We start from the raw sequence: 21,600 nt of genomic DNA, 5'->3' as shown, positions 1-21,600 counted from the left end.
GGATGATTTCATGAGGGACCTTAGTTTCTTGCTGATACTGATCAGGGATGTCTTTCCTTCTTGGGATTTGCTTTTTTTCTAAATTAGTTTCCTCCTCCTATTGTATTGCCTATTTATGGCAAGGGTCCACCAAACTGGTATCCTTCTCTTAGAGGAGTGAGTCTTGTTTTTCTAGGGATGGCACAATCCATGCATCCTTGTAGGTGCTCATAGAGTGCATTTGTAAAGGTTTCTGCATCTTGGGCAGCGTTATCCTTTAGCGTGGGGGCTGTGAAACTTACCACCTCTGTCTTAAGTAAGGTGAAGTTTGCTTTAGAAACGTTTTTTTCTGTGGTTTCCTTAGTTGGGGATGGTGGTAGGGTGTGGACATCCAGAGCAATTAGTTTATGGTCTGATCTAACCAGTGACGGGTTGACCTCCGGTGTGGAACACTTGTCGCCCATGTTGGTGAGGACCAGGGTCCAATATGTTTTCACCTCTGGTAGAGGAGTTTACCAACTGATCCAGGGAATTTGAGTTGATGAATTCCAGGAAGCGCCGGGCCTAAGAGTTTGTTCTCGAGTAGTTTTCCCAGTGAATGGTAGGGTAATTGAAATCACCCAATATCAGAGTGTTCGGTAGGACCTTCATGTTTTCCAGTGTTTCCAGAAAGGTGGAGTGGTGGTCCTGGGTCATGGAGGGTGATCTGTAGCAGGCCACAATTTGCACTGCAGATTTGCCTAATGTTAGTTGCACATGGATGATCTCAGAAGTATCATGCTGTGCCACTAACCTGGAGGTGTAGGTATCCTTGATGAATATGGATACATCCCCTCATTTTGTGTTTCGGTCCATGTTCTGTGGCCGAAACGTGTGGTATGAGATGTAGCCCGGTAGTGCTGGGGTGCTCTCTGGAGCCTTGAACCAGGTTTCAGTTACTGCACAGATGTCAATGTTCTCCATACTGAGGAGTGCTTCAAGCACGTGCATTTTGAGATTTAAACGTTGAGTAGCATAATCCTCAGTTTTTTGTCAATTGTGCTGTTTACGGGGGTGGGTTTGACTTTTGAGCCTTGCCTAAAAAAAGGCATTATAGAGGCAGCAAGAGCATTGGCCAGTATTCGAAAGCCTATGGGTGACAGGTGCAAGCCATCTCTTGCGAAGCAACACAGCTTGTCGAGCATGTCATCCCAGACTGACAGACACTGGATCCCCTTTGAATGACACCAGAAGCTTAGCCAGTTGTTGAAATTGATAATTTTTTCTTTATACTGAGGTATCATTCTTGGTGAGGGCAGGATGCTACTCAGGGTCAGGGTCATACCAGCCTGGGCTACATGATCAGAGAGCTCTTCCAGGTCTCTTTTCATGTAGTCCAGGGAGGTATGTTTCAGGTCATTCACACCAACATGAACAATGACAGAGTCATACTTGTACTTGTTCTGGAGTGACCAGAGTGCCTGTGTTATGTGGCGGATTCTGGCTCCCAACAGGAAGCTAACAGTAACCTTCTGCTTGTTCAGCCGAGTGGGACATCAGTGTGCCTGACTATAAAAGTCACCTATTACTAGTGTGTTAGGTATGTTATTTCACCTTAAGGACTATGATTGTGTGGCACACTGATTTTGTGATTTATGTGTTGTCTGGTTTGTGATGGAAGGTGCCTGCTTTGGAGCTCTCTGATGCTTTTGCATGTTTTTTTACAGCCTCCGAGTATGATTTTGTGTATTTATGTGTATTTTTTGCCAGTGCTGTTTTAGTAGGTTTGTGTGTAGCTGGAGGTGTGGTGCAAGTGTTAACCTTCTCCTCTTGACTGTCTGTTCCAGTCTTGGGTGGAGACAGCTTAGCTTCCAGTTTGGTTGTATAATTGCATCTCTCGCATATGTTAGTGTTTTGTGGTAGGAGAGGGTTGTCTGTGTACATGAGGCAGTTGTAACATTGCCTCAGGATACCCATATTCACCAGCTGGACTGGAGAGTACGCCTGAAATTGCCCTTTGGTCATGCCTGAATAGTAGGGTGAACTGCTTAGTCGCTTGGTTGGTGAATAAAGTGAATAAAGAGCCTTGCCCTGCTGGGCAATCAGTATGATGGTATATTAGTGCTTGCTTTTAGGTCTGAGAAAGTGCTAGGCTGTAGGATGCTTGAACTACATGAACTACAAATTGAACTGGCACCTCACCTAAGTGTCATGTTTAATCATAGCCTCACCTCAGGCTTCGTGCCCAATGAATGCTGCACAGCTACAGTTATCCCACTCCACAAGGGGGGATCCACCTTGGTTCCCGGGAACTATCGTCCCATCAGTCTGACAAGCTTGATCTGCAAAGCCATGGAACGCATTATCATAGAACTTATAAACAAAGATATTGGCAACCTTCAAACACTGGACTCCACCCAGTTTGGTTTTGTAAAGGGCCGATATTGTCCCCTCAATCTGACTGACTTCTTTGAATCAGTATCCAGAGCCATGGATGAGGGCAAGGCGGTCCACACAGCCTATCTGGACCTCGCCAAGGCCTTCAACACCATCCCCCACTCTGGAATCATAAATAAACGTACTAAGCTGGGCATTAATTCCTATGTCACTCGATGGGTTGCCAACTGGCTTACTGACAGAACCCACACTGTAAAAGTAGCTGACTCAAAATCCAGCTCCAGACAAGTGAAGTATGTCAGGGCTCAGTCCTGGGACCGCTCTTGTTTTGCATCTACTTCTCTGAAGTACAGGCCAGCACTAAGGGACTCTGGCTAACAAAGTTCGCAGATGACTGCAAACTGGGAGCCCTTATTGAATCCCCAAATGGTGTGGATATTCTACAAAAGGGCCTTACAGAAACAGATGCTTGGTGCCAGAGCCATGGGCTCAGGCTCAATGCCAAGAAATGTATAGTTATCCCCTTTGGGAAAAAACATGTACCCATGAATTACCACATAAGTGGCAGTACACTAAACACCAAAAGTGTGATAAGGGACTTAGGGACACAAGTGGACAGTGATCTCACCTTCGATAACCACATCACCACAACAGTCAGGAAATCCTTCTATGTCGCACACCTCATCATTAAGGGATTTCATCAAGAAAAAAGGAGGTCATTGTCCCACTGTACTCATCCCTCATTAGACCCATTATAGAGTACAACGCCCCATTTGGTATGTACCTCACAAGACATCTGCAACAACTGGAAAGGCCACAGAAATACCTCACTAAAAGACTCACAGGCCTAAAGCAGATGCCCTATGCTGACCATCTAAAAAAAACTCCAGCTATACTCTGTCGCATATCGCCTGCTCAGAGGCGATCTCTGCTTACTATACAAGGCCATGTCAAACCCAGAGCTGTTGGACATGCTACACAAAGAAATCCCAATCCCTCAGAGCCACATGCTCCAGGGATCTAAACCTGGTCATCACAATGAGCAAAACATGCTGGAGGGATAGGTTCCTGACCCAGAGACTCCCCATTCTCTGGACTAGACTGCCCATACATATCAAGCTGAGCACCTCTTTGGCCCTCTTCAAAAAGAACCTTGACAATTGGATGGGAGATAGGAAATTCACTCCAGGGATCACGTCAATCGCCCTGTTAGACAGGGGACCAGAGAAGTAATAGCCAGGGAATTGTTATGGCTAGGCTTGTATAGGCCCTAGGGCCGATAGTCTAGTACCAATCTATGAACCTAAGGAAAGTGAGAGAGTGGAGGTAAGGATACTGCTTACTGGTTGGATGGTGACACAATAAATGGTAAATGAAGTGAGTAATGGGATGCTGCTTCATAAGTAAAGTGAGTGAGTGGAGGTAAGGACGCTGCTTAAGGTATCAGGATGGGCAATGTCACGCTGCCTTGGTTAATATTACCTGGAAGATATGCTGTGATTAATATCAATCATACCGTGTTTAAGTTGGAATTAATAAATGCTGGTTAACAAAGTTGTTTACGGAAATCTAATAAAGGTTAGAAAACGTCATTTGGTATGATGGTGTTATTTAAGGGGACTGGTGTATGTATATTGTATGTACTTATGTTGGAGCTTTTCTCCCCTAGGCTCCACTGAAAATGGGTTCACTTCAGCCCAGTGGACTTTCCTGGTAAACAAATGCAAATAAATAAATACATACACACACATGCATACATAAAGATTTATTTTCCCTCTCTATCAAAGTTAATACCTCATTGAAATATACAGGGTAAATGGACTGGGGAAAGGAGTGTTTTTACTGAAAACTCCTCACAGTTTCACACATCTTGCTGTGCTTGCAACGTAGAGTTTAATGAGAAAGTGTTAAAGCTCCTTTTGTTGCATCTCAAACGTCTTTTCTGCACTGGGTACATATTTTTTGCTGCATCTGTGCAGATCTGTATGTATGATTATTAAGCAATAATCCACAACTGTACATGGGTAAATCAGGATTTATACGTGGTCAGTGTCATTTGATCGAGGGTGAAGCCTGAGTGATTAAACAAAATTATCTGTGGGTAAAACCTGATATAGTCACAAAAAAGGAGTGGATTATTGCTATTATACAATTATACTTTTTAAGAAAGAAACTGCTTACTTTTCTTAACATATTTGTATAACGGTACTGCCGTCTTTCTCCACATTATCTTCACTATACATGCGTATGGGACTTAATTTCCCTGCTTGCACAGTACATCATTGCAAGAGGAACAACAGAGAAAATAGAATCTTCTTTGGCATTTTCTTTTTTTTAACAATTAAAAAAAAAAGAAAACATTTATGAAGGACAGCACAAACATACTAGGAAATCAGGTCGGTTTCTGTTTGTTTCGTTTTGCAGAACGTACCTGATTTTTGTTATATTTTGCTCCGTCTCCCAGCATATGCAAATACAAAGTGCGGCCACTCAATGTTACTTCAGCGGTTGGATTTTTTTATTGGTTTATGCTCAATGGGCGCACTGGTTGGGCAGTCCAATCAGCATGTCATTTTTGAATAGTAATGAGCCTTTATTGTACAACAGGCAGCACATTATGTAGCAAATTTCACATGCTTCTGTTCATTGAACCTAAATGTATGATGCTTATAATACTGGCAAACATTTAGTTTTTCTATGTTTGAAAACAAAAAGTTCAACAGTTTTAATAATAAAGTACAAAAAAACATGGCTAGATAATATCTCTGCAAACTTTTTCATTCAGGATGATTTCTCAGTTCTTTTTTCCAGTTTTATTTTGTTCTTTTCTTAAATTCTAAATGTAATATGGTTATGGGAAAACTTATCAAAAGTGCAGCAGAATGGATAAAAGCAAATACTGGTTCCTAAGTAAGAAGGTTCACAATGCTATGTTGTATTAGGATACAATGAATGCGAACATTTTGGTACAACCCGAGCGGTAGAGTGACGAAAAACAATTAAGCACAGACTAAGAATATATAACACACAAGGGCCAGGAATCAGAAAAATTACCATAACTACCACTGCTTGGGCAACACCATAGTATCCAATAGTGACAGTAATAATCTGTAATTCAAAGATATGATATACCACCACAATGAGCAACACCTCAGTAGCAACTCATTACCATATAGCTCTAAAATGATCACTGCACTATTAACCTTAATCTAGTGTCCCCTCTCCAGCACATGCAGAGACACCTTCAAACATGCACCCAAATATGCACATGCACACACATACACACACACACACACACACACACACACACACACACACACACAAATATCCAGACAGCTATAGTCATGCCCCTACAGGCAGATGGGCACACAGATGGCTTTACCCTTTTTAATTTCTCCAAGTCCTTTGGGTTTCTAATACCATGACAGGAATGAACCCCATTCCTAAGTCAAAGTACGATTAAAGTTCATGAAATTAGTATTGTTTCACTCTTTGATGTTAGCCAAAAGTGCTCTTCGCAGCAACCGGAATGTGTCCAGTAATGACTCCTCCTGCAATTCGTATGGTGCTACATGAATTGGTAACATATCTAAATAAGATTGTAAATTCTTTTTTTATAAGACCAGTTGCTCCTATTACTATTGAAACTGTCTGGGTATCTTTCTTTTACATGGCTCTCGTTTCTGCCTGCAGATTGAGGTATTTTATGACCGTCTCTCTCTGTACACAAGACACTGTAGTCACTAGGTGTGGCGATTTCAATGATCATTGCTACTTTTGTCTTCTTTTCTTGGACCACTATATCTGGTTTTCTAGCGTCTATCTTTTGGACTGTTGGTATTGGGTGATCCCCTGTGATGTAAACATCATAATTTTCTATGATTTCCTGTGGCTCATGTTTCCAGTGTTTTTCAGCCACTTCGATACCATAATGTTTGCACAATCTCCCATGTAACAATCTCGTCACATTATTATGCCTTTCAGTATACAGTCCCTCTGCCATTAGAGAGTCACAACCAGCAATAAGGTGTGTGACAGTTTCCAATTTGGTTCCACAAAACATACGTATGTCTGTTTCTCCCACATGTTCAATGGACTTAGTAAACCAGCGTGTACGTAGCCCACTATCTTGGGCTGCCAATATTAACCTTTCATTTCTTGATGTAAATTCACCTCTCCTTAACCATTCCTGCGTTTGTTCTTAATCAACGTGAAGCTCTTCCAGAGGTTTTCTATACTTGCAACTATATTTATGTTTTTTCCACATTTCTTGCCTTCTCATCTGGTCCTTCACCGTATATTCTTTCTTTTGCTTTCTAGCACATTCAGTTGCTGCTTGGTTTTTATTTACTTCTGGTTTGATTTCCATTCCTGCTGGACATTGATATGCTTCTGCTAAATTAAGCAGAGATGTCATCTTAGATTTATTCTTCTCGTGTTTCAAAACTTTCACCACATTTGGATCTTATGAGGTTAGTAGACGTGTGGAGTCCCACACTTGCAGATCTATACATGCAATCAATTTCAAGGAGACCCATCCCTCCTTCGGAATGGGGAATATATAATCTTGGTATACAATGATTTTTATAAATCATTTGGTGAGCATGAAGCATCCTTCTTGTTTTAATATCCAATCTATCCAACACTTTTTGGGGCCAGTCAATCACTCCAAAACTATAAGTTAGGACAGGAAGAGCAAATTGATTTATAGCTTGGATCTTGTTCCTAGGTGTCAATGCTGTTTTCAGGATTAATTTAAGTCTTTTAAAGTATTCCTTACTAAGCTTTATTCGCATTTGTTCATGTTTTAATGCTAATCCTTCATCAGTTCCCAAGTATTTATACACCCCCTTCTTGCTCAATTTCTTTTATATCACATTGTCTTAAACGATGTTTTCCTGGTGCTGCAATTTTCCTTTTTTAAAGGTTGCTTTTGCACATTTATCAAGACCAAATGACATTCCAATATCTGAAAAAGTTTTGACAACCTGCAACTGTGTTTTCAGTTCCTCATCTGATGAGCTATACAATTTTAAATCATCGACAAAGACAATGAAAATTCATTAGACTTTGTTGTTTTCTAGAAGTCAAATTATAGTCATGACCTAAGCTGTTAAGTAAACAGCTTAATGGATTAATGGCAAGGCAAAATAGCAACGGTTACAGGGAGTCACCCTGGAATATCCCCCTTTGGATTTTTATCCCCGAGATAATAATCTGTCCTTTATCATGTCTTAATTGCAAAGTGGTCTGAAACTGTTTCATGGTTACTGTAATGTAATCAAACAGTGTAGGATGTACCTTATACATTTTTAAGCACTCTTTAATCCATGAATGTGGGATACTATGAAATGCTTTTTTATAGTCAATCCATGCCATACTTAGATTCTTCCCTTTCTTACAGTTCTCCACTATAACTTCATTTAACAACAAATGATACTTTGTTCCATATGACGTTCTTTTATTACAAAAGTGCCTGTTGAGGTGATACCAATCCCCATCATTTGACTGAAGTGAATGACTGTACTCAAATACTATCTCCTGAATTACTCCACCATGCTATTCAGATATAGATAATATTTCAAAGGGAATTCACATGCTAATTTGCATTAGTCACACCCCTTTACTGTCGCATTTACATGCAGCTTCACCAATAAGACTTACAAGCTGGTTCCTTCATACTAGTGGGATGGGCTCTCCAAATCGATCAAGCCTAATGCACTATGCAGTTCTGCTGCAATCAGGATTACTAAATGCATTAGGTGTTTGTGAATCCCAGAGGTGAATATTTTTAATCTTTTAATTTAGTTTTTAATTTTTTATCATTTTTATAATGAATATAATGAGCAATACCTGTGAGAACATTAAGGTTTTGTTCTAAGGAGTTTGCCTGTTCTCCCTGCATTTGCGTGAGTTTCCTCCGGGTACTCCGGTTTCCTCCCACATTCCAAAGACATGCATCTGGAGCATTTCTCCCCGGGCCTTCGCTGAAAATAGGCTCTGTGAAACCTAGTCGGACTTTCCCAGTCAGCAAATGTTAAATAAATACATAAATAAATAAGGGTAAAAAGTTTCACCAGACTTTTGATCAATAAATCCTATATTAGCCTGATGTTTGTGTGTATTACATTATTTGGTTTGTTGACCATGTTTTTCCACCAAGCATAATTCACAAACTTAGTCCCTCACTGTAAGACGCTGTCCGGTTCAATTCTCAGCTAGAGTGTCATCTGCGTGGAGACATGCGTGAATGGGCGTACCTTCGTTGAAGGTTGTGCGCCAGGGCTGGTAACTCGGCACGTAAAAATCAACTACCAATCATTAGCGGACCGGAGTTCTGCTGTGGCGACCCCTAACCGGGAAAAGCCGAAAGAGACAAAGTACACTGCAAGCATCCTAATAAGGAAGACAGCAGAACTAAGGGGGGGGGTTAGGAGGAGAAATTAAGAGGCAGAGTTACATAGTGGTATAAGGACAACAAATATTAGTTACTAAGCAGCCAGTGATAATGTTAATCAAGATATTCAAATGCAGAATTCCAATGACTACAAATATTAAGTGACACTTGGATGAGGAAGATTAAGTAATGAGACTGTAACTGTTCGATTGTCATGTTGGGATGGAGGACATGAAGGGGCAGCTGTGTCCATCTCTGGGAGAGAAGCAGCAGAGGAGAGAGACGTGACTTTTATTGGAAAATATCTAACTAGGTATCTCCCATGTTTACAAGTTAATAACAATACAACGACTGATGCCAGAGTAGTACCAGGTATAAAAATTACTAAAGCATAAAAATGCAGGTTGTGTGGTGCTTTATATTGCAGAAGTTACTTTAATTGATAAAGAAATTAAAATTATGCTTACATTTCACCCACTGTAAGTATACGTATATATTTGCATTTTCTTACTGTACAAATAAAATGCTTGCTGTTTAATTCTAAAGTAATTAATTGGTCTGGTGTAGATGTGTATTGGACCAAGTAATACACACTTACCTGAGACTCTGAGTCATGTCTATCAAATACCTCTCTTTTTTAAAATAAACAATGACTGAAATGTGCCATTTTTTAATAATTGTAAAAAAGATCTCTTTATAGTGTAGGCTACACATCCCTTTGCCAAAATTAATTTTGAAGGGATCAAAAGTTTGCCTAGAAAAATAGCACCAAATGCCCTAGCATCAAACAAAACAGTAAATTAAAATGATACAGATGCATCAATAAATGTGGTGAAGGAACCCCAAGATCTGCTAGGGTGAGGACCTTCCATAGGGGCTGTCATCCAGGCAGATACTGGGGAGTTATGCTCTCAATGGTACCCTGGTGATGAGAACAGTTTTGCAAGTTCCCTACCCCAGCCCTGGGATTTGAGTGGGCTACCCACATCACTCAGGCAGTTCACTATGCCCTCCTTCTGTAGCTGCATGCTTCTGTGTAGTTGCTAATGGGGGATATCAAGAGGCATTTCTTTGGGTGAGCTTTAAACTCACAAGCAAGATACCCACTGCAGTGCCTCCCTACATCTGAAGGCTTGTAGCTGAATGCATCCTGCTCTCCCACTCTGACCAGGATAGGTATATGTCCACTTTCCACTACCAGTACCATAACGAGTCCAGCTAATCTAGCGTGGATCCATTGGGCCATAATTAGGGCTTTAATCCGATGCACCATGATGCTGGTACAGCTAGGAACTTTGTCCAGAGTGATACAGGCTTGCTAAATTACTGGTCTTTCATATAAAGATTTTTTCATATTACAGTTTTAGCTTATGAACCTCACAGTTTTAAATCTCACACGCACACAAACAAGTATGATGGGGAGGCTGCAGTCATGAATATGGTATATAAATCAATAGTTTCTGTCTATTACCAGGTCAAGGTACTTGCATACAAGGGGGAGCAATATTTTAGTAGTAGTTCTACAATTTCTAAAAATTCTAACTAAATCCACTAATACACCCTCCCCCATGACCCCCACCTTTAACTCAGATGATTATGTTTCGGCACTATCATCACACCCCCTTACTTTCTTAACTACTGCAATCACTGACAGTAATGGAAGGGACTGCAGACTAGTACAACACTGTCTCACAAAACTGCATTTTTTGTCAGTCATATGTTATCAAATAATCAAGCCAGTCACATAAGGTATCTTTCATAACTAATAGTATCATTTGCGTAGGTTAGGAAATCTGAGATCACAGTTAAGTGCAGCAGTTTAGTGGGTTATGTAGTGGTCAGTAAATTTACCCCACATATACACATTCACAAGGCAGAGATCTTTGTGCTCAACTTTGTTTTGTATGTGCTTTTTTGCTTCCACTGTTTGCTGTGCATATGCATCACCCTCTTTATGGCAAATACTTTATTTTGCTGTCCCTTACTAGGGTAAGTGTCAGCTAGGAAGGGCAATCATTTTGATGGTCATTGGGGTGGTTCAAGTGTTTTTTTCTGTTTATGGTCCTAAACCTACATGCACTCAACTAGCGCTGGGGAGGGTCATGTACTCAATTGATCACAAAATACTTCCCCAAGCTTTTGCAAGGGTTGCTCACTGCAAACAACCATACCTCTGCCCCAAAGCACGAGTTGAGGTTACCCCAGTATCCACAATGGAAATCACATGAACTCTGTCAGCCCATAAGAGTACAACCATCACCATGCCAGGTTTTTAAGGTGTATATATATATATGATACAGTAAAAGTTTAAGAATGTCTAGTGTCAATGAGAATCCATGTACGATTTATAAGAATGACTATTTTATAAAGTAGGCTGCTCTTGGTTTCATTTAAAATGATAAAAATTGTGTGTGTGTGTTGTGAAAAAGGTATTTTAGTTTCATATGCTTAAGTACATTTTTGAAGTTTCTGAAATGAAGCAAACCTTGCCTTTCTATTTTACATTGCATATTTACCAATACTTTTTCAATACATACTTTTTCTGTATTTCTAGTGTTAGTTTATTTTCTTCTTAATGGTAGTTTATTTTAATGGTGAACATATTTTCTCCCTACCATAAGCTTTATCTGACTCTTCTCTCTCTGTCTCTTATGAGAAAAATGACAACCATTGTAGATGCAGTCTTGAGGATTTTTTTCAAACCTAATGGGTATTGCAACCCTTCAAATTCTGACCATGGACTGATATCAATGAGCATGTAAGCACTGCAATCATCTCGTTAGTATACATCTCTTTGCCTAGTAAGTTTGCTAAGTCCGTGTGCATTTTCCCTTATGACCACTAGTATTCAGGTTTGGACAACACCCTATCTCCTGGACATCACCAGAGGAGAGAAAAGCCAGACAAGGTCTCTCGGTTTTTGACATCAGCAAGCACTCTGACTCCAGACTCAAGACTTTAACCTGGCTCAGCAGTATCACAAATAGAAATGATCCTGCACTTGTGGGCTAGCAATGATTGCATGGTCTGAAACTCAGCTTAATGTTTTGGAGTATAAAAAAAAGGAAAAAAAAGAAAGTTATGACAAAAGAATTTCTGTAAACGTTTCTAACAGAAGACATTTTAGTTTTCCAGACATAAAATACTCTTTCACTTATGTCATTTATATCATGTACAGTTCTGACAACCAATAGAGTTCTCTGCATGAACCATAAGGAAAACGGCCAAGGCAATAACTTCTATGATAAAGACAACACCATATACAGATAACATATTCTTTCTTACTTTTGTTTACCTTTGGCCTGTCGCAGGTTACAATTTCAGCAGAAATCCAGGTGCTGATATTATCACTATATTTCAGAAGTTCCAAAAGGTATTGGTCTTGTTTATAGAGTGGCACAAAAAGACTGGTGCCCCCTGCAGGTGGGGCAGTTGATACAGCCGACCTAAAAAATGCAAGTGAAAACATTTGTTGATACATGTTAGATATCTGTGTGCGTCTTTGTGCAACATATGCAGACATCTACACACACTCAAATATGACACATATTAAAATGTAATTGTAGAAGTACCCCCACACACAATACATACTAACAATGTAGAAGCAAGCGTACCAACTAAAAATTATTTTTGCTTAATACAGGCATGTACTAATGCTAGCATTCTACATTTAAAACTGTAGTTGTTAAAGTAATCAACATAATATTATGCTCTGTAGTAATAACACAAAAGTAAATGTCAGTAAATAAAAATTTTCACCTAGTAAATCTTTGCAGTAGCTAATTTATGGTCAAGTGACCACTTCATAATTTATTTTTCTGATCATGCTTATATGAAGGGAAATTCACCGAGTTTCTCATTTTTTCTTCAGTGACATTTTCACCTACTTTTTTGCTAAAGTGATGAAATTTTCATGGTTCAGATTACATCATATATTTTTAGTACACCTGAATCTGCTTTTTTGACTTATATCATTTTTCTTTAATTTCTACAGTTTCTTCTCAGATTATCTCACGAGTGTTCTGACATTTCAGTTTGCTCATCTACTTGCAGTGTATGGTCACATAATCCATTTAACTGAAGGATACAGAAAGGAGTTTAATTCAACCTCATCTTTATGGGTATCAAATTTGGCTTATATATTGCTAATGGCTAGTTCACTGACAAGGAGTCATGATATCTGTGGAACAACAGAGACCATAAAAATGTTCATGCAGGGGCGCGTGCACACACACACACGTAAAAATGTTTGAAGAACAAAGTCTGAAAGGAACTGAAGGACAAAGTTAGAGCATGGTGTAGAAATGAGAAATGTAGAGCAGAAAGAACAGGATACAGTCTATCAAATTTGCAAATGTATAAGGGAAGTGTAGGGGACTGGAATTTAATAGGCAATTGTATAGAAATATAAATACAGAAATCATCACCATCAACTGATAGAGAAGGTGGAATAATAAAAGTAGACTAGAGACCAAGATAAAAGTAAATTAATGACATGGAGATAGGAAGCAGTAAGGAAAGTTAAGCTGGACCAAGAGCAGATGTGAAGAATTAGAAACAGGAACAGTGGAACATGAGGGTGGGAAGAGGTCATGTGTGCCTATGAATGTAAAGAGGATCAGAGATGTGAGTCAATGGAGGGGAGTAATACACAGGCATCAGAAGACTGGGGAAATGAATAAAAGGATATTATCAGATAAGAGTTTAAGCAAATGCTAGACAACTGGAACAGTATAATCTATGAGCATGCTACAGTGAATTATATAAATGTAGTCCTGTAATTTAAACCTGCCCAAAAAAAACAGGGTTTGATAATATCCCTGCTAAGGAGAGCTGGTGACAGACATATTCATTTTACAAGAAGCAGTCTTTAATTTAGCTGTCAGCAGCAGTGCCTTGTGGTATTTGATAATAGAGAGCTTGCTTTCAATATATCGTCATGAATCGCAGTAAACCCAGGTTTTGATTGCTTTCACTAACTATAGCCAGGAGAAAGGATTTAGATGTAAAAGGGTGACCAAATAAAGCTGCAAGAACTACTGCAGTATCAACTACTACACAAGAACTGATGGTGGGCTTAATGAGAAATAATGATTGGGTCAGAGTACAGTACTAAAAAGCCAAAAACACGCACAGGGACTTCTTAATGTTATGTCATAGACCAGGGACAGCAAACTATTCAGCTAACAGTACTGTACTGCAAACAAACTTGAATCAAGATGACAGTAAGTACAGGGCAGTGCAGACTGGCATGATCTACACTAATGAACATCAGAGAAATCACAATTTTGCACCATACTGTTTAAAACAAAACAGGTTAAACTCCAAGAACAGAGCCTTGTGGAACATATAATAATGTGAGAATTAAACCCGACATAGAATATTCCCATCTGACTGAGAACTTTCCAGTAACTAAACTTTTGAAACAGGACATTGTAAAGAACTGATAGCCAAACTGGGCAGCTTATGATGTATGAGCTGACGTTCTTATTGCCTTTGTTCAAGCTAAACATACCATTTAACTGTCAGGAATTTTTCAGAATGTCCAAATTTCTGCCTCTCATTTTTGGTCTGTGACTCCTATAACTTGTGGTTTTCTGGTAAATGAGTGAGGATTGAAGTCTGTAAAACATTTGAGTTTCAGAACTCAGATCCTAAAGAAATGCATGCTATTCTGGAAACTTTCTAAGTATATAAGAGTAATACTTAAAATCTGTCTCTGATTTTAGACATTTGTCCCGATTCCCTTCAATAAACACACATCACACCAAATGATATTTGATGACCTTTATTAAAATTCCATAAACATAACAATTGACCAGCTAATATTTTCATTTATTAATCACAGCATAAACATCCATATAACAGGTAACTTAGGGCAGCGTGACCCTGCTCACCCTGACCAAGTAAGCAGCATCCTTAACTCCGCTCACTTACTTTACTTATCGAGCAGTGTCCAACTGCTCACTTGAATTTCCCAGCTCAATGAAACAACCTCCCAACCAATAAGCAGCAACCTCGCCTCCACTTTTACTTGTCAAGCAGCATCCAGCTGGTCACTTGCATTACCCAAATCATTGAAATGAACTTCCAACACCAGAGGGGGAACAGATGAGGGACAAGCCTGGCCCTCTTCTCTGTCCACCATCCTGACCAGGCTGTTCCCACTCCTTCATTCCAAAACTTCCAACAACCCCTCCAAAATAACCCTAACCATACATAAAGGTCGAACTGAAGCCATTTGGTGTATGCCATACCCTCTGAACCAAACTGGATCCCTGTCCTCAACCTCCCAGTGCCCTAACATACAAATCACCAAAGCAACTACTTGTCTAAATTGCTACACTTAAACTGATGAGCTTCTCCCAAAGCCAAAATAGCCACGGTACTACCCCCGACCACACAATACCCATACCTTGATATAACCACTTTAAATCACCAATCCTCTCATCATTCTGACTGTAACTCTAGAATTACCACCACATCATAACCTAGCAAATGTACCAGAAAGACTAAGGGGCTGCAATGCCACCTGAAACAATGCAAGCTCAACTGCATGCTTCCCAGCCTAACTGCAGCCTCCTCTTAATCTCCCCAACAGATACAAGAATGGCCAAGAGATTTTTTTTAAATGAATTCTCCTCTCTCACTATATCCAATGGCCCACCAATACACCCAAAATGAGTGGAAACCTCTCTCCAAGAAAACCAATACACAAAAAGCTCTACATATCATATCTACAAACTGATTAAATGGATTACCTGGAAGCGTAAAGTCTTGGCCAACCTAACATTACCCTCAAACTGACAGATCAGCCTGATCCTTGATAGTGCTGCCAATAAGGCAACCTAATCATTCCCCTGAACTATAACACGCACAAATCAGGTGGACAACCTGCATCTACACCCCAAGTCGCATGCTCTCTGCTCCCATGTATGCCACTGTGGCTACCAATGCAATTCTCCTGAAAATACTCAATCATGACCCATCCTGCTAAGGCCTCAACTTGACTGCTCATCAGTCCCACACTGACCCCCTCACTAGGCATGCCTTAGCACTGCTCTTCCTGTAATCCCGCTCCGCCAAGATTAACTTTCCAGAAATATACAACTCCATTACATACCTCTTAGCTTCTTAGACCAAGAAATCTGGAAAAAGCCCAAAATAGGGACAATTTTAAATACTGCTGTCACAAACTTAGAAATATAGAACAGGTTTGCAGTAGCATGAATTTTCTGAAGGAATTTTTTTAACTTCAGATTTAATGATTTCACACTAATAGCCAGAAACCAGAATTTTATGAAAAATGGCCCAAAAATATAAGGCCAAAATTTGGATGTTCTGGAAAAACTGTACAGTAGAGGTATGCCTCTTTTACCTGATTCCTCCATGAACTAGTTCCTGAAAAATCACCTATGATGCCCAACAAAGTAGTACACCAGCAACATTATACCTGAAAGGTAACACTGCCACAATACTGTGCTCCTGATTAACATCCTGACTGCTTTGAAACCCCTAAAACACCTGCATAACCTTAACCCCCCCAAACTTCCTACTTCCTAGTGACAGTCCTAGTTAGTACCCTAGCCAAATCGCCTAGGAAACCTCCTTTTCAAACAAATCCCCCTACCAATGCACTAAAACATACCTAACTGCCTCTACTCATGGTTACTGCACCAACCTACCCACCCCACCTGCCCTGCCACTACCAGCCACAACACTACACCTGATCCATAGCATGTCCCCAACTCCCACAGACAGCAAACACTTGACACCATCCCTAATTTTGTTGTGGTCCTCTCCATGTAGTTAAAGATCATGTGCAAAGCTGCACTGGCTTACTAGCAAACCCCCAACTCTGCCAAAGCCAATTCTGAGCTACCCTAAACTTGGTGACATAATGTATGAAGCCATCGTGTAAACCCTCCCATCTAAAGCTTCCAAACAAAGGTCAATCCAGGTACCATCAGTATCTGTAGTAACACAAATCCCTACCCAAATTCCCCACCTAATATCTTTCTTCAGTGCTAAGCAATTACTTGGTGTAATAAATACACCCGTCTCCTATGCTATGTGGTATGCTCCCATGATAATACTCCTACAACCTGACCCATTCCTATGAAACCCCCCACTAATGGCAATGTAGCCCACAATTCACTCCTGCTGCTCCATGCACAAAATCACAAACATTACCTTGCATCTGCTGGACTCCTTTATGAAGCCAAACCCCCTCCATATTCAGATGCTGTGCTCCTTTATGAAGCCAACCCCCCCCCCATATTCAGATGCTGTGCTCCTTTATGAAGCCAAACCCCCTCCATATTCAGATGCTGTGCTCCTTTATGAAGCCAAACCCCCCCCCCCATATTCAGATGCTGTGCTCCTTTATGAAGCCAAAACCCCCCATATTCAGATGCTGTGCTCCTTTATGAAGCCAAAACCCCCCTCCATATTCAGACGCTGTGCTCCTTTATGAAGCCAAACCCCCCCATATTCAGACGCTGTACTCCTTTATGAAGCCAAACCCCCCCATATTCAGACACTGTGCTCCTTTATGAAGCCAAACCCCCCCATATTCAGATGCTGTGCTCCTTTATGAAGCCAAACCCCCCCTCCATAGTCAGACGCTGTGCTCCTTTATGAAGCCAAACCCCCCATATTCAGACGCTCCTTTGATCTTCTCCATCTTCTGTTCTCACTGGGCCAACTGCTGGAGAAAACTGACCCCACTGCATTCTGCTCCAACAGCAAGCACCTCCACTGTGGCTTCATCCTCACCTGTCCACTTCTCTCGGACCACTAAGTGCTGCAACTCTGTAGTTCTTCAAAATAAAAGACAACTGTAAATTTGAATGAATTCCTTCTCTACTAGAAGTAAGGAAATCCTGGACAACTCACTGTAGTGATGTATCTCCCCTACTTAATGTGGAGCTATCAAGTCCTAAAGGATTCATGTATACACCATAGCAATTTCTTCCCATCCTGATTTCTAGCCTGAAGCGCACACACACAGATCCCCAGGATGTCCACTATCAATTTAATAACTACATTCCTTAAAAGGCTCCACCCCTAATTCTGTAATACACAGTCAAATTTTATAATTAACAGCTACCACTCTGAGCTGAATTCCACCCTGATGATAATGCATTGGAGGGGTAATAGCCATAAATGTGGCTACCCCTGCTATTGGAGATTGCTAGTTGTCTCACCCTCTGGCCAAACTTTAGCCTGAAAGTTTGACCTGTGACCACCAAGCCCCCCTGCCTTACCACAAGTGAAGCAATAATGCCACAATTAGTGTTTCAAAATTTATTTAATCATTTATTTTATACATCCCTAACCACCCCCATCATACTTCTCAGCACTTCAGATTTTACCAACCTCTTACAACAAGTTGGACAAGGCCATAAATAATGGTGAACAAAGGCTGAATAGGGACACTTATTAAATATTGCTCTTACAAACTCATGAAAATTGCCAGCCTCAAAAGCTGGTAGACTAACTGGTCTTGTCTTAGCATAAAAGTGAAGCACCTATTACTTGTGCATATGTCTAAGAACATATCTGTCATCGTTTCCCCGACTTCACTCCTTAGCAATTTGCTAGTGTTTGCCAAAAACTCCCATTTTAAGAGAACTGGACCAGACTTTGAGCCAACTCACACCTTCTGAGAAAATCTGAAACATTAAACAATGCCCTGCAGTGCTACAGTTGGCAAATTAACCCCCCCACCCCATTTGCCCTCACAAAATGATGTAGATCTAAGACCCAAAAGCAAACTGAAAGGTAGCCAAGTCAAAGAGGAAAAAATTAATTGAATGAGTTGACGTTTGAAACTGAAACGTATGCCATTATTTGGGGACTACAATCTTCAGACCATCCCAGTTGTCAGTAGATTACAACTTTAATACCTAAAATCTGGACATTATGCAAAGAACTGAACAGTTGAGAGGTATGATGTTGTTGTGTCTTTCGGCTTTTCCCGGTTAGGGGTCGCCACAGCAGAACTCCGATCCGCTAATGATCGGCAGTAGATTTTTACGTGCCGAGTTGCCGGCCCTGACGCACAATCTTCAACGAAGGTACGCCCATTCACGCATGTCTCCACACAGAAGACACTCTAGCTGAGAATCGAACAGGACAACGTCTTACTGTGAGGCGACAATGCTACCGCACCACCACGTATAAAATATATAGTGGCTTTTGGTCCTGATTGTTGCCTCTGATCTACTGACATTACTACCCCTGTACACGTGAGAAGCAGGCTACTTCTCGTGTAATGGTTATCACATCACCATTCATGCACGAGGGGCACCTGTTAACAACCAACTCTCAACCCACAATAAGCCAATCATAACTCCTCAAAACTCTCAAAGCAAGAAGCCCGTGCCAAAGCAACAACCCCACAATTTGCTGTTGACCTGGTTAACACTATAATTGGACAATTACACTGTGTAGATACTGATGGAGGGGTAATAACTGTGGCTACCCCTGCTGTTGGAAATTACAAATATTGCACTTAACCACTTAGAAAGTTGCAAGCATAACACAAATTAATTTGCATGTCTCCCCCAAGAATTCCAGTGTATGTTTTTATTTAGTGATTGCAACCCACACCTCATTAACAACAGACAACAGCCCCCTATTATTATAGTTTATATATACAACACTTGCAGTAATTCCCACTCTCCCCATAATGATTAAAATGTCACAGGCATGCACAGTGTCCATTAACCATTACACATGGGTCTCTGGAAGCCCGCAAAACATCTCAACTGCTCATCTACAGAAACTGTGCCAACATGCCAGATCCGGCTTGCCATGATCTAGGAATCTCAATCCAGAGCAAGTTACCAACAAAGCACAGGCTCCATGACAAACCAAAACAATAGACAAGACCTGGACATACTGTGAAATCTACACACTTGAAGACAATTTTCCCAGTACAATTAACAACCTTCCTCAATACCTTTAAATTCTTTTACTTTCTCTGTTTCCTGGGTTATTTAACTGAATATAAATCTCACAATTTATGACACTAATATTTGCACCTGAAATATAACTCTACTACTGTATGGAGCTGGTGTGCATGTAAGCTGCAGGAAACTTACCATATTTATATACAAGTTTACTCTTAATTTGTGCTTGTATGGAGTGTATTTTCTTGGTGAATGTTTTACTTTTGTGTGAATAACGGTTTTACTTTTTATGTGAAGCTTCTACTTTTTAATTATTTGGTGCTTTTCTCCCCAGGCCTCAATGGAAAAGGAAGCTTACATCCAAGATGGAATTTCTCGGCTAACAAAGATAAAAAAAAAAGTGTTATGGAGAGGAAAGGGGCTCCACTAAGACTGTCAATCGTGCTATGTGCATAAGCGAACAGCCACTACAAAATGGCCATGCTTCTGCCCATAAACATCAAAAGCAACACCTTTCACCCTACATACCAAGAACCCCCTTAGTCCTGATAGAGGTTAACATGTTAACAATAGCGACTCAAATCAACTTCTGTTTCACAAATTCCACAATGCTTTCGGGCAAGAGGTCCATTCCACTATATTTCATTATTATAATTTTTTCTTTTCTACCAGTCTAATAGTGTAACAGTAGCCAAGAACTCTCTTTTCCAGGCAACATTCTGACCAAAGAACCCTTCTCATTGTTAAAACAAACCTCCATATGGATCAGAGCAACATTAAGGCTGAAAATGACTATACCACAGAAACACCAGGATGAACTAAACTATTCCCACCTATGAAGTCACTTAAGGAAAACCACCACAAAATGTACTCACACCAACTAGAAATGAAAACTCCTTAAAGCTTCAGAAGACACTTTCACTGGGAAGCAAGAACTCGGTCATGCAATGCCTGGACACCATTAGTACCAGTGTTTAACCACCATTACTACCTTTCCCTCTCAATAATAACTAACTAACCAACTTAAGCAAGCTAACTGAGAAAGGCAAAAGTAAAGAAGAAACTACAATGAGAAAAAAACCCTTGTGGTGGAAACATTCATTGGAGTGATTCTGAAGATGTTTCTTTATCATAGGGAATGAAAGTGCTTAATGAATAATTATTAATATTCTCCAGAAGTGTGGCTGCTGTTTGGTACATCTGACCAGTGAATTGAAGGTTTCTAACTGGGGGAATTTTTCCCCGCAGTTTCTGGTCTGATTTTCCATTGGTTCCAGTAGTTGTAAAGTGCTCACCCTGACCAAGAAAATGGACAATATGTTAAATGAAAAAACTCATGCAATCCAATATATTAGAGCCACTCACCTTGTCATTTAACCTACCAATGACTACTAATTTTCAAATTAAATTTAGTCCAAGATTTATACAATATATACTATTTATCCCTAACCCTTGGCAAATAACTGTATCCACTAAGAACCTCAAAAAAATCACTTTTTTCTCCTGTACTTAATGAGCATTTGTGATTAACCAACAGGGTTTATATGCTTGTTATTTAAGGAGGGGATGTAGGTAATTGTAATTGTTGCACGGAGAAAGGCTTTTTAGCCAAAACCAGTACGCTGTTTTTGTTCCCATTGTGGATATGTTCATCAAGTAATTAAATGGAATTGTGCTGGCAAATGTGCGGTGGCCTTCTGTTTGTATTTGTGGAATGTAATTTTTGACTATGCACCAAGTTCATACTTGTGTGACTTTCGATATAGTATTAAATATTCAATATACCAGACTGATGTTGTTGGTTATTGCTATAGTATAAAAGGTCAAAAACACCATCAACTACTAAAAGAATCAAAGATGAGCTGGTAACGATGCCTAATTATTTTTCGGTTGTATTTTATGTAGTTACATAGGACTGCAACACGGCTT

The 21,600-nt window shown here is 40.1% G+C and overlaps 1 protein-coding gene across 2 annotated transcripts in view; it reads right to left on the bottom strand.

Moving 5' to 3' along the window:
- Positions 1-21,600, bottom strand: part of KNDC1 (kinase non-catalytic C-lobe domain containing 1) — a 1,471,539-nt gene that overhangs the window by 190,497 nt on the left and 1,259,442 nt on the right. For both annotated transcript variants that reach the window (XM_044056877.1, XM_044056878.1), the window contains exon 26: positions 12,048-12,198. In XM_044056877.1, the coding sequence (XP_043912812.1) occupies positions 12,048-12,198 (151 nt within the window). The remainder of the gene's footprint in view (positions 1-12,047; positions 12,199-21,600) is intronic.

Source organism: Protopterus annectens, chromosome 14.part0, assembly GCF_019279795.1.
Source record: "Protopterus annectens isolate FY-2018-M chromosome 14.part0, PAN1.0, whole genome shotgun sequence".
Taxonomy (NCBI): domain Eukaryota; kingdom Metazoa; phylum Chordata; order Ceratodontiformes; family Protopteridae; genus Protopterus; species Protopterus annectens.
This window is presented reverse-complemented; position numbering and strand designations above follow the sequence as displayed.